This window comes from Cavia porcellus, unplaced genomic scaffold (genome assembly GCF_034190915.1).
Source record: "Cavia porcellus strain 051 isolate PalLab524CR breed Dunkin Hartley unplaced genomic scaffold, mCavPor4.1 scaffold_23, whole genome shotgun sequence".
In the NCBI taxonomy this organism is placed as follows: domain Eukaryota; kingdom Metazoa; phylum Chordata; class Mammalia; order Rodentia; family Caviidae; genus Cavia; species Cavia porcellus.
Genome location: NW_026947506.1, coordinates 39353240 through 39367129, shown reverse-complemented (window position 1 = coordinate 39367129; position 13890 = coordinate 39353240). Strand labels below are relative to the sequence as shown.

At 40.2% G+C, this 13890-nt stretch overlaps 1 protein-coding gene across 4 annotated transcripts in view; it reads right to left on the bottom strand.

Annotated features, from left to right (window-relative positions):
* Nucleotides 1-13890, bottom strand: part of Zkscan1 (zinc finger with KRAB and SCAN domains 1) — a 39427-nt gene that overhangs the window by 23207 nt on the left and 2330 nt on the right. For 3 of the 4 annotated variants that reach the window (XR_001201311.3, XM_023565166.2, XM_063234190.1), the window contains exons 2-5: nt 5429-5945; nt 4998-5151; nt 2278-2369; nt 1868-1994 (exon numbers count right to left, since the gene is read on the bottom strand). Coding sequence is in view for 3 of the 4 variants with exons in the window: in XM_023565166.2 (XP_023420934.1) it covers nt 1868-1994; nt 2278-2369; nt 4998-5151; nt 5429-5851 (796 nt within the window). In the remaining variant the exon portion in view is untranslated. The remainder of the gene's footprint in view (nt 1-1867; nt 1995-2277; nt 2370-4997; nt 5152-5428; nt 5946-13890) is intronic. The other variant, XM_023565167.2, reaches the window with a different exon arrangement.

Here is a 13890-nt window from a genome sequence, read left to right as displayed (position 1 = left end):
TGGTATTAGAAAAACAGGAATGCAGTTTCAGAAAGATAAACACTCCTCCAGTTCTGTTAGTGTTTTTTCAACAAGGTGATGATTAACAGGTGAAACAAGCAGCTCTGAATGTGGTAAGTTAGGGAGACCTTCAGACACAGGAAACAATTTCCCGCCACCAGGGCGAGCAGCATGAAACTGTGTTCAAGTAACAGAGATGGGGTGAAGGTGCCCGTGGGGCAATTCACTAGCCACAGAATGAAGCCTACTAACCAAGAAGAGAATTCTCAGAAGATAACAGAAGAGAAACTTAAACCACTCTGGAGACAGTCCACAAAAGACAGGAGAACAGTGACTGCAAATAGAGAGCTAATCCCTTGATTTAGCAACATAGTAAAATACATGAGTTTAGTTTTTATTATACATTGCTATATTCTGTGTGTCACTTTAAAGTGGGACTGAAAATTGCTTGAGGTACACAATTTGCATTTGACTATGAAAAAGACCTGAAGTATCTCTACTCTGTTCTTTATTTTCTTGGCCTGAAGACACCTTTCCAAGAAGGTCTGTGTGATCCCAACTGGTTCCTGGATGTAATGACCTAAAAGCTGAAAAATATCCAACCCTCTATTAGTGATGAAATCACCATAAATATTGATCAGTTGTAAGGAAAACTGATTCACTTGTTTTGAATTCTAATTCAAGACTCTTGACTATCTGTACAGTTTCCAGTTTTTTTCCTATTATCAGTTCATAAAGATTAGCTATTTGACCTAATTGATTCTAGCAGTAGTATCTATAAACTGCATGCTGTATTTATACCTATGGGTCCCCCCCCCCCAAGAAAGGGTCCTGCTATGTAGTTCAGGCTAGCTTTGAACTCACTATGTAGCCCCGGCTGGCTTTGAACCTGTGCAATCCTCCTGCCTCAGTCCCCCAAGTGTGTCACCACATTGGCTTATACATCTGGTTCTAAATAAACCTGAATTTCTTAGGTAATACTCTGTGCACACCTACCATTCCCCTCACCACATGCAGTCTTCCTGTGGACTCCCTGGCACTGTACATATCTGTGGACCTCTTGGCAGCACTGTCTCCTAGAGGGTAAGCTCTAACACAGACCCATGCAAATGGCTGCCAGCTGGGGCACCTTGTCTTATCTGGCTGCTGTCTCTTGCATGTCTTTGTTTTTACTATACAATCAAGTCCCAGAGTTCTTTGTGAAGATCATTGTGCGTTTTGTGAACTGGGAACCTGATCCTAAGGGAGGTCAAGATGCAAGTTCACGGGGTCACACAAAGCAGTCTCGGGGCAGTGTTGACAGCAGCTGGGAGAAGTCAGACTTCCGAGAAATGATGCTGAGCAGGCTCGAGAATGTGGTGCCAGGACAACAGGGTGGGATTAGACTGATGGTCAGTTCCTGGAAATCTCTACTAATAAAAGAATTTTCTCCTGACTGCAGCATCCACAGTGGAACATGCTAAGGGGAATGAAGCTGAGTCCTCCCAGGTAACTAAGCAACTGAAGAGGTGACTCTCAGAGCACACTAATTTACTTCTGATTTCAAAGGTAAAAACTACCTTTACCTAAAAGTAAATAAGAACAAAACAAAACAATCCACAGTGGTAACAAAAACCCCCATCAAGAATCAAGGAGTCATGGGGGCTGGGGATTTAGCTCAGTGGCCTAAGTACCTGCCTGGCAAGCATGAGATTGTGAGTTTAATCCCGGGATCAAAAAATAAAAAATAAAAACAGAATCAAGGAGTCACAGTTCAGTGAACACAAATGTTCTTCCTCTGTTTTGAAGAAAGGGGTATGGTAGCCTTTTAATACTTATCAACTGAATACATCAGAGGTCCCACTGCACAATCCCGCATCTCTCTTACCCTGTGAAAAAACGTTCCCATAATTCTCCTGCCTGCTGTCCCTGCTGAGATTCCTTCGAGCCAGGTTCTGACATCCCCATTCCTCCAGGATGAGGGACACAGCCATGTCCTCGATCTTCACCATTGCCTGAAATAACAGGAGAGTTCCCACACTTAGTTCCCCTAGACCCAGGGACAGTCCCTCATCCAAACCTGGAGTCAGGGACAGTGTTGCTGCACAGCCACAGGATGCTGAGGATGATGTGACAGAATCTGGTAAATGGAGAGGTCTGTGGTAGGAAGATCTATGGGAGAGGAAATGGGCCTCTGGGAGTGGGGCACAGAAAGTGAGTGGCCTGGTGGAGGCTTTGACAGGAGTTCCAGAGGGGACAAACATGGGCACTCAGGAGGGCACAGGGTGCACAGCTCACCTGAGAATCTGCGGTCAGTAGGGCAGATGCCATCGCCTGGTCTCTGGGACTCCCATCATGAGGAGGGGCAGGAATGTGGGTGGCAGGGACTGCTGATGGAGGAGAAAGGAGCTGTGAGTAAATCACTCTGCTCTGAGCTTCCCTCAAAGAAGGGCCGGGGGTACTCTCCTTGCTGCACCAGCTCATTCACTGTTCTATGTTTAACTACTGGAGAGAGAGAGCTATAGAGGACACAGAGGAGATAGCAGGACCTCCACGCTTTCCCTACAATCTCTACTCATAAGCAAAAGCCCCAAGGAACCACAAAATGGTCTTTAAAATCAAGGGGTCCAACCCCTTCACTTCATAAAAAGGGACCTTATAACCCTGAGAAGCTAAAAGATTTGTCTAATGTCATTCAGAAATGGCAGAGCCAGGTCTAGAACCCAGGTTCCTATTTTCAGCAACAGAATGGGCAAATTAGCCTGTACTTCTGGCTCCTATGTTCTCCAGGTCAAGCATTTGCACTTATACCTGTGAAAAATGTCACACAGTTCTAAATCAGAAAGTTGGATAGGAAGGATATCTTTTTACCTGTAAATAAGTATCTGCCATGGCAGGGCGGGGGGCGGGGGGTGTTACTGAGGATTGAACGCAGGGCTTTATCACTGAGCTTCAACCCTGATCCTTTTTCATTTTGAGACCAGGTCTTGGTAAATTACCCAGGCTGGGCTCAAACTTGCAAACCTCTTGCCTCAGTCTCCCAGAGAGCTAGAATAACACACCTGGGCTAGTTTTTGCCATTTTTGTTCCTCTACTTTTCACCCTTACTTGGCTACAGTAAACATTTTTGATAAAATGTATACATGATTGAAATACTGATGAAACATTTACAAATATATAGAGATATGAACAGACATATAAGACCTCCATAATACATCATATGATCACATCAATTGTAGCATGTAAGAACTGGAAAAATTTTAACCCGCAAAATTAACAGTAGTACTTTCTTCCCTTGCCAAGATTATTAGAGTGGAAGTGTTACGGTAAACAGATGATGGTATAGAATGGTATAAAAGCGCAATGGTGTTAGAGAAATGATTCTGAAACTGAATTACAAAACTTGTAGCTATCTCCACCTGTACAATAAGCTCAGTTATTCTCGTGTCCCTTCATGACAGCCCACTCTATGCTTTAGAGCCACGATGGCAAACCTTGTAGACACAAGTGCCCAAACTGCAACCCAAAACCCACTTATTCACTGCAAAGTGCCCACACTGCAGTTAAACCTCAACACTGAGACTTTAGTTTAGAAAACGTAGCTCATACATTAACATGTTTCATCTTAAAAGAAAAACAACACATGTGCCATAAGTTTGCCACCACTACTTTAGGGTACCACTTTTTCTCTCCTTTTTACTTGGCCCAAGCTCACTGTGCAAGTCCACTGGTTTTGTTTTCCCCTACCCTTAACAAATGTGAAATTTTGCTACTGTTAAAACAAACAAACAAGCCAAGAAAAACAAAAACAAATAGATGGGCTAAAATAAAATGCAGAAAAAGATCAAGTAGCTAGCCCTTAAACCTGAGAGGCAACACTAGAGGATGAAGGGGACAACAAATAAATTGAGAACAACTCTATGCATACATAGGGTCTCTAAAACTATTTCTCTGGCAAGCCAAAGCACTAATCTGGTGCACAGACCATAAATATCCTATTTCTTAATGCCATCCTCTCTGATTTCTGCTTGTGCAGCATGGAGAGACCTTGTAAGCCTTCAAAGGACAACAACCATGGTGGGGTTAAATATCACCATCTGTAGGTTTCCCTGCATGTCTCTGGCATCTACCTCCAGGATGTCCTCCAAAATTCATGAAAATGCTCCCATAGGTGCTATGATCTAATATTCCTAACAAAAGTTACCACAAATAAACACCCTGGTAAAGGAACCTGCCTTGATCAACTTTTCTTGAGCTATAATTTCTTTTTTTTTGAAATAGTGTCTTGCTATGTAGTCTAGGCTGGCCTCAAACTTGTGGCAATCCTCCTGCCTCAGTCTTCCAACTGCTGGGATTATAGGCTTGTATCACCACACTCAGCTGAACAACTGTATTTTTGACATTTCATGGTTTTTACTGATATTCTATCCACTTATTCTCACAAAAATATATATATTTCCCCCAAGGGGAAAAAACCCAATGAAATGGATATTTATTTATATACCCCTACATTGATACATTTCTCATTTCCTCAAAAATGGCCCCCTCAAAACAAACACTATTTTTGCATTCCTTTCTTCTAATATTTTTGACAGTAACTTAGAAAACAGCAATGTTAAATGGTATTTTTTATACATTTTAAATAAAATTAATCTTTAAAAACATTTATGGTCCTTTGAAAGATAATTCTGACATATTATACTCTTTTAAAACACAGGCTGGAAATAATATATCATCTGCTCCCTATACTCTCCTGTCAGAAGTCTACTAAACATCTGAAACACTAATAGTTCAATAATGTTTACCAAATTCATTACTCACAGTACACTTACCTTCTTAGTATTATTATTTAACTCCTGCGACTGAACTAAATTGTATTTGGGTAATATTAGTAACAACGATCATTATGAAAAATAAAAATAAGCATGCCTTTAAATCTCAGGCATTGAGCAACATGGACAGGGCATTCCCATCCTGGGTATTTCACTTCTTTTTCCCACATGAAACCTACTTCTTACCTCGGGATTGCAAGAGGCGGGGTTTCTGAGATGAATGCTTGAAATGTGACTGGGTGGCCTCATGGTGAAGGTCAAAGCTTGAAGACTCTTGTACTGGATCCAGAGGTACCATCCCCCTGGCAAGCATCTCAGGCCCATGAACTTGACCTGGGACCTGAGGACAATCAGGCTGGGCTTGTAGATAAATCATTTTTAAAACAGGAATTAAAATATTAAAAGATATGCCAGTGGATGGAGGCAGTCAGAACACTTGGGGGGAGTACCTTGAGCCTGAGGCCTTGTAAATGCTAAGTCCACACTCTATACTGAGCTACCCCCACCCCCAGAAGAAGAGAGTACCACAAGGATTCCTAACACTAGCTCTAAATCAGTGCCTTTCTCCTATCCCCAAAGTCTGTGGCTTCTCACACATGAACTTTGCCTCTTTTTACCTGCTGTCCTGACAGATCAAGCTCTAAGTCTTCCAGGAGAGTCACAGCCTCCTCTCCGCTATCGGGCCGGTACTCCTGTAGCCAGACTTGGAGCTGTTTGGGCAGAATGGAAAGGAACTGCTCCAGCACCAGCAGCTCCAGGATCTGCTCCTTGGTGTTTATTTCTGGTCGTAGCCACTGATGACAGAGTTCCTTCAGTCGACTCAGTGCCTCTCGAGGCCCAAAAGTGTTCTGGTAACAGAAGCGCCTAAAACGCTGGCGGAAAATCTCTGGGTCGGGAGGTGGCGTCTCCTGCAGGGTGGAATCCTGACCCCACATGTGGTCTTCCTCATCTTCCTCTTCTACCTTCACAATGACGATGCCATCCTTCTCCTGTGCAGCCTGCGGGGACAGACCCGTGGCTTCCCTTGACTCAGCAGTCATCGTTCAGGCTAAGGGAACTGACGTGATCCAAATGGGGTCTGGGTCTGTGCTGGCCTCTCTGGCTAGAGGTTTTAGATCTGTTTCTGTACTGTTCCTGAAGTATTAAAAAAAATTATTAGTGGCTTTACAAAAAGTGACTTGTGGTGCTAGTGCTACACATCAAGGAAGCAAGAATGCCTTGGAATAAAAATCAGTGCTCTAGTGTCTCCCCGTCACTTCATGTGCTAAAAGAAACCTCAAACAGGTAACCTCCAGCCGCAGGGTGTTAGCTGGAGCCACAGCAACTTGCCTCCAGGTGTACAGCAGGGTTACAAGATGGTGTATGGTGTTTAGTGCTCAGCCTAGTAAGAGCTTCATCTGCTGGGCATTAAGCACCAGGCTGAGTGCAGTACATGTACATTCTTTTTCCTACAACCACCCTAGTGAGTGGGAAGAGCTGCTAGTGCCACATTAGAGATGATGTAAGTGAGCCATGGATGGCTTAAGCAATTCATTCAGGAGCAGATGACTACCGTAGAAGCCAACACTCAAGCAAAATTTGAAGGACTTGCTAATGTGTCATTTACCTACTTTTCTTATTTTTAGGGTGTCTTGGGCAGTCTAAAGATGTGGTTTCCAAAGTGCAAGGCAGTGCTCCAGGGATAATGAAACAATACAGCTGAATGTGTTTTAAAAGTGAAAGAAATTAAGTCCTCACCTGGTCTGTGTCTTGAACTGTAAGGTCATATCAGCTATTATCAGGGGGAAGAGTGCAAGCATGCCCCACATTCACTTCCAGACAGAGATGTACCCTGGTTTAGCTGTGCCCAGATAAGTTAAATAGTGGATTATTCTACCTAGCTTTATCTAATCTCGGCCTTCATAAACAAGGCCAGCAGCTAAAAGATTCTTGCAGAGATAATCAGAGGAAATACAGATGACGCACATGAGTAGACAACAATGAAAAGGCAGAGCAGGAGTTTCTCTTGAGAACAAGGTCTTAGCCAGGTTAGGAGGTGAAAACCAATGTCCCTCTACAAAGTCGCCATAGAGGTCATCTGAGAAATTAAAACAACACTGAGATTCCATCGCACCCCAGAAAGAACGGCTATCAAGAAATCAGAAACAAATGCTGGCGGTGCTGTGGGGAAAAGGGAACACTTCTCCACTGCTGGTTAGAGTGTAGACTGGTGCAATCAGTGTGAAGATTCCTCAGAAACTATGATTAGAGGTTCCACTCGACCCAGGTAGTCCCCTTCTGGGTGTTTTCCAAAAATAACTACAATATCAATCCTATGGCAATATGCACACCCATGTTTGTAGCAGTATAATTTATCCTAGAAACAACCCAAATGCCCGTCAACCAAAGAAGGATAAACATGATGTGGTATTTCTTTCTCTTTTTTTTTTTTTGTCTTTTTATTGGTACCGGGGATTAACTCATGACTGCCTGCTTGCAAGGCAGGCACTTATGCCGCTGAGCTAAATCTTCAGCCCCGGTATTTCTTTTTTTCTAGAACTGGGAACTGAACTCAGGATCTCATGCTTGCCAGGCAAGTGCTGAGCTGCTGAGCTATACTCTCGGCCCCATGGTGTGATACTGCTCAGCTATAAAGAGTACTACTCAGCTATACAACAGAGTACTACTCAGCTATAAAGGAGGATTAAAAATTGAGGCTTTTATAGATAAATGGATGCAGCTTGAGACCATACTCACAAGTGAAATAAATCAGAGTCGCATGTATTGTGTCCCTAGTGTTAGAAAGTCAGAGTAAGATCGATCCAAACTGTACAATGAACACCGTGTAAGAGAAAGAAACTGCTCAAAAGGAAAGAACTAGTAGGATGGGAGAAAGGAGAAATGAAGGGAAAGATAGCTAAGATAATTATACTACTAGATTTTTTTTTTTTAGTTCAGTGCAGAGAATGTTTTGTGCTTATATCGTTTGATCAATTTTGTCTGCCTGTAACTCATAATCTGAGCAACTACTTTGAAGATAACAATATGCAATATATTAACCACTGTTAATTCCCTATTATATTGTTATGAAATTCTGTGTCACTGTGTTTTTCACTTCAAAAAACAAACAAAAAGACACCAAAGAGGGGCTGGGGATTTAGCTCAGTGGCATAAGCGCCTTCCTTGCAAGTGTGCGGTCGTGAGTTGGATCCCTGGTACCGATAAAAACGAAAAAGACAAAAAAAAAAAAAGACACCAAAGAGTGAGCAAGCTGCTGGCTTAAAAAATAGTGAGGAAATAGCAATTACAAATGATACAAGAGTTTTCATCATTATGTAGTTCTTACTGCCAAAAAGGGACTGTAATATTTCCCTTAGAAAAACCCTTATATGTACAGTCTTTAAACAGGAACTGTTTTCTAGCAATTAAAAATTTTCCAAATGAGAAACAAATGGGTTCTCACCTTATTAAAAAGTTTTTGCACATCCAAAGAAATCACCAACAGAGTGAAAACTCACAGATTGGGAAAAGACTTTAGCCAACTGTCACTCTGATAAAGGATTTCTTTCTACAATGTATGAAGAACTTACCCCCACCCCCGCAATTCTAAGACTCAATCCAAAAACGGGCATCTGAGATGAATACACAATTCTCAGATGAAGAAACATAAATGGCAAATAAATTTGTCAAAAATGTTCCACATCACTGGTCATTCAAGAAATGCAAATTAAAACACTGAGACACCATTTCAGTCCAGAAAGAATGGTTATCATCAAGAAATCAACGAATAAGAAACACTGGAGGGGCTGTGGGGGAAAAAAGGAACCGTTCTCCATTGTTGGTGGGAGTGTTGACTGGTATAACCACTGTGGAAATCACTGGAGATTCCTTTAAAAACTAGAATTAGAGGCTCCATTCCACCCAGCCATTCCCCTTCTGGGTTATTTTTTCAGAATTGAAAACATCCTATCACAGTGAGATATGTGCACCCATGTTTATAGCAGCATGATTTATGGGGTTTTTTTTTTTTTTGTCTTTTTCATTTTTATTGGTACTGGGGATCGAACTCACGACTGCCTGCTTGCAAGGCAGGTACTTATGCCGCTGAGCTAAATCCCCAGCCCCATCAGCATAATTTATAATAGCTAAATCTTGGAACACAAATGCCCATCAACTGTGGGATGGATAAAAGAGATATGGTGTTTTTATACAATGGGGTACTACTCACCTACAAAAGAAGGATAAACTCAAGGCTTTTGTAAGTAAATGGATACAACTACAGATCATCTCATAAGTAAAATTAAATCAGACTCACAACAGTTTTGTCTTGCTGCAGTAAGAGACTGAAAGTAAGATCGATCCAAAAGTTACAACAGAAGCTGGGCCTGGTAGCACACATAATCCCAGCACTCAGGAGGCTAAGACAGAACTGTTGCAAGAGTCTGAGGCCTGCCTGGACTAGAAGTGAGTTCAAGGCCAGGGAGAAGTGCAGTGAAACCCTGTCTCAAAAAGGCAAAACAAAAGTTACAATAGATACAGTGAAAGGGAATTGCTCAAAGGGAAATCATAGTTTCACCAATTTTGCATGCTTGTATCTGGTAACATGGACAACTGTTCTGAAGATAACAGTATGTAATATAATAACAATTGTTAAATTCCTACCATCTTATTTTGAAATCCTGTACCACTGTTTTGTTGCTGTTGTCCTCACTGTTTGGCTTTTGTTATGTTTGTTTGATTGCTTTTTTTCTGTATTTTTTTCCTCTCAAAACAAAAAACAAAAAACAAAAAAACCCAAATGAAGAATTTTAAGCCTGTTTAAAAACAAGACAAAAAAATTAACTGTCTTGTTTGTTTGTCAGAGCTGGTGATTCAAATTCAGGAAAAATAAAAGTTTCAGTCACAAATATTGCACGTGCAAGCGGCTCACGAGTTCCTGAATTGAACTGACAACACAATTATTCCATGTGAATTTTTAAATCTTTGTGATGCATTCGTTTTACCTTTACAGCTTTTAAGTCTCAAGTTGATGTTTTAGAAACAAACCATCCAATTCCTGTATTGCAGTTTTAGACTAGCAAAGTATTTTTTACTTTTTTTTTCCCTAGTGCTATGGCTCAAACCCAAGGCTTTGAACCTGCTAGGCCAGCACTCTGTTATTGAATGACATCCCTGTCCTCTAGCAAAATTTTTTTTTCAAGCAAAGTATTTTTAATTACATGGTTTCCCTTTTAAAAAATTAGTAACTTAATGGAAAATGGATCTTGTAAATTAAACAATACAAAATTCAGTAGTATAATACTGTATTTTTTATTGTACAAATATTAGAATAGTATGCTTGTAATATTTATGAAAAGTTGTTTTTTACTAATAGGAATGTACAGTAGGATTCTTTATCTGTTGTTTCATTTTCTGTGGTTCGGGATACCTGCAGTCAAGTGTAGTCTGAAAATACTAAATGGAAAATTCCAGAAATAATTCGTTAAGCTTGTTGCTTGTTTTTTTGAGATAGGATCTTGCTATGTAGTCCAGGCTGGCCTTGAATTCAGTATGTAGCCCAGCATGACTTCAAACACAATCCTTCTGTCTCAGCTATCAGAGTGCTGGGATTAATGCATGTACCACCTCACTCAACTTCTTACTAAGTTTTAAATGTTTATTACAGTATAACTTCTATTTTATTTTGTTATTGTTAATTTCTTACTGTACCTAATACTCAAATTGAATTTTATCATATATTATGTATATGTAACGAAGGAAAAAAAATACAGGGCATAGTTCTATCTGTGGTTTCAGGCATCTTTGGAATGTCCTGAAACAGATTCTCTGAGCATGAGGGGAAGAGAGGAGGGACACTGTATGTATGGTTTTAATCACAAAAATTATTATTTTAATCCAAAATTTATTGCAGGATTACTGTTTCTAGTTTGTTTTTGTATCCTTAATGAAAAATAGAAATTCCTATTAAAAATAATGCTCTATAATAAAAATAATGAACAGTACAATAAAAAAGAGCTTTCCTCATAAAGGAAACCTTGTAATTAAATTGTTCCTTTCCTGATTTCAAAGTGGTAAATGTTTTACCGTAAACCACATCTATGAAGGCAAATGGATGTACCTTGAGACCGTAATATTAAGTGAAATAAATCAGACACAAGGTTAAATATTGTATGGTTTTTCTTATATGAGAAAGTCAAGCTATAAAGCAAGCACAAAATAAAAGCAGGAAACAAGAGAACTTTTGCAAATGGGAAGGGGACCAAGAGAGGTAGAAAAGAGGGGTAAAAAAATTTGTGAGAATTAAGATGTATCTGTACATCTACCAACTCCCACAATGAATGTAATCATTATATATATAAACTGTACTAATAAAAATTCCCATAGATTCTTTCAGACTTGTTCCATCTCCCACCTTTCTTGCTGGGGTAAATACAGTTGGGTTTCAACTTTAGATCAGTTTTATTTCTAATGTTCTTAAAACTACAATTACTCATTCCATTTTCTAAGCATTTTTAATGTATCTTCGATCTGCAAGATGTTCTGTGAGTCTGACAGGATTAAAATGGTGCTAAACATGAACTGGACTTTTATGCAAATAATTAACAGTACAAAGCAGAATATTCCAAGAAGGTTTCAACACAAGTGCTAGAAGAACCTTGAGAAGTGACTCGTGGATGACCAAGGAGGGCTGCGGCATACAGGACAGGCCTTCCTATGACCAAGCAGGGACTGGAATAGCCCAAGATCACACCTTCAGCTAGCTTAGCTTTTTCCTAAGAAGTCTTAGTTTCTTCCTCAATTCATTGGGAAAATCAGAAACTATGTATCTTATTTTTCTTGTACCTGGCACAATTACTTTGTACAACCTTAACTGGTTCCCCACTTCTTACCAGCATTAAGAGTCTGAACCCCACATAATTTTTCCAGCTGCAATTTCTCCACACTAACATATAAAACATATCAAGGTCAGTGTAGTATTGCCTATTTGCTTGTGGTCATTTCCTCTTTCTCCTCAATTACTATAAACAAATGCCTGATATAAACTAATTCAATGTTCAAGAGGTTTTACCATCACAACATACTTACTCTTCTTTAATCTTACCCCTCCTGTTTTTCAGTCTACCAGCCCATCAATGTTACCAAACACGGAGAGTGACCTTTTACCTTCACTCCTTTGCAGGAGGCATCTCTCCCTGTATCAACTCCCCTGGTTAAGTTTTTACTCACCCTTAAGGATAAAGAACTCCTAAAGTCCCAAATTAAAGAAGGTATTTTCTTCCTTTGAACATGCCTTAGTGCTATTTCATGGCACTTAACGTATTTTTAATATTTGGGCCACAGTTTCTGTCTTCCAACCTCCCAAGGACAGATACTCATATTTCTTTGTACTTATCTACCAGAGAACTTGGTTAACTGTTAATATGCACAGATGGAAAGAACTACCAGGTTCTGCTCCATTCTCTGCTTTTAGTGTGGCAGTATATATTACAGATATTCCACGAATCTCTTAATTGTTCATGCTGAACAGCTTACCTTCTTGGATTCCTTCTTAGTGTATTCAGTCTCCAAGTACCAGGGAGAAATAATTCTTCATTCCTACCTATTATTTGGTCTGATCTCATCAGTTCAGCTTCCCCTTTGATGCCTTCCTACAATTCATCTGCTACCTTACTTTCCCTAAAACCCCACAGCCTCAGTATGCTCCAGAACGTGTTGCCAAGTTTCCCTCAACCTTCACTTCCCACTCATCTCACTCCATGAACTCTATCAAGCCAAAGTCTAATCAGTATTTCCCAAAGATGCTTTGTATTTTTGATACCCATCCTTTTTTCAAATCATACTCAGTGCTGAGATTTTCTCCCCAGTCCCGTGTCTTTTCAAATCCTACTTAACTTTCAAAGCTAAGCTAAATACATTTGCCCTAAATCCATGTTCAAGAACACTTTAATAGGTGTAACAGAGCCAACATTTGTTCAGCAATTTCTAGGTACTAGGCTTGTATTAAGGACTTTGCTTGACCATATGACAATCTTAGATGATAGCTACAATTACCAGTTCACTTCATAATGATAACATTGAGGCTTACTACCATTAACTGACTACCTGAGGCCACTGAGCAAGTAAATGGTAGTCAGGATTTGAAATTAAGTCTGTGACTCTTATATAGATGAGGTAAAGCAGGGCTTTCAGGTAGAGATTCTTCCTAAAAGGAAGGTGACTAACAATGATCACTCAGGAATGGATCTCATCTAGCATCTACTACTATGTTCATCCAAGGCACTGAGTGACCAAAGCCCTTCCAGGGAAAGGGTGTCACAACAGGAGACCCAGCTGTCTACAACTTACCAGGTGGAACGTTCAAACTGCATAACTGAGCAGAACTAGTGTTGTGGGCCCCTAGTCGTCAGAAATCTTTGGTGCAAGTTTTACATTCTACCAGGTATGAGATAGGACACTCCTTAAGTGGGAATCAACACGAAGAAGGTTTTGAGGAAGAAATGAGAATCAAAAGAACAGAGACAAGGGAATATACACATTCCCCTTCCCTGTCCTAACATTTCCATGCTCCTACACTGGGCCAAACAGCCTGAACAGTAGAAAGGATAGGTTTTATCTCACGGTCCCCAGATGATCTATATATACAATCTTCTCTTTTGTCTCAAAAAGTCCTAATTCTGTACCAAACATTTGCCATACAATTTTTTTTTTTTTTTAAATCAGTACCGGGGATCAAACTCACGACCGCCTGCTTGCAAGGCAGAGGCACTTATGCCGCTGAGCTAAATCCCCAGCCCTGCCATACAATTTTTTAAGCTGTTGCTTTCTCTGTAATTTTTTTCTCTGTCTTCCCCCTCAACTAGACTATTGTTAAGAGTATGGTTCAGCATACTTAGGCCACTTACCAAGATTCCTTACAAACATTCATTGGTTTTTTTCCTAAAAAGTACTTCGTTAGATTTACAATGTTACTTTTGTTTCCCATTTATTTTGCATCCCATCTTGCCCTCAAATTTGTTCTAAAAGATTCTTGCAATAGTCTTCTTTAGCATTAAAGCTGTTCCACCATCCACTAGCTGGTGATCTTAGGCAAGTTAATTTC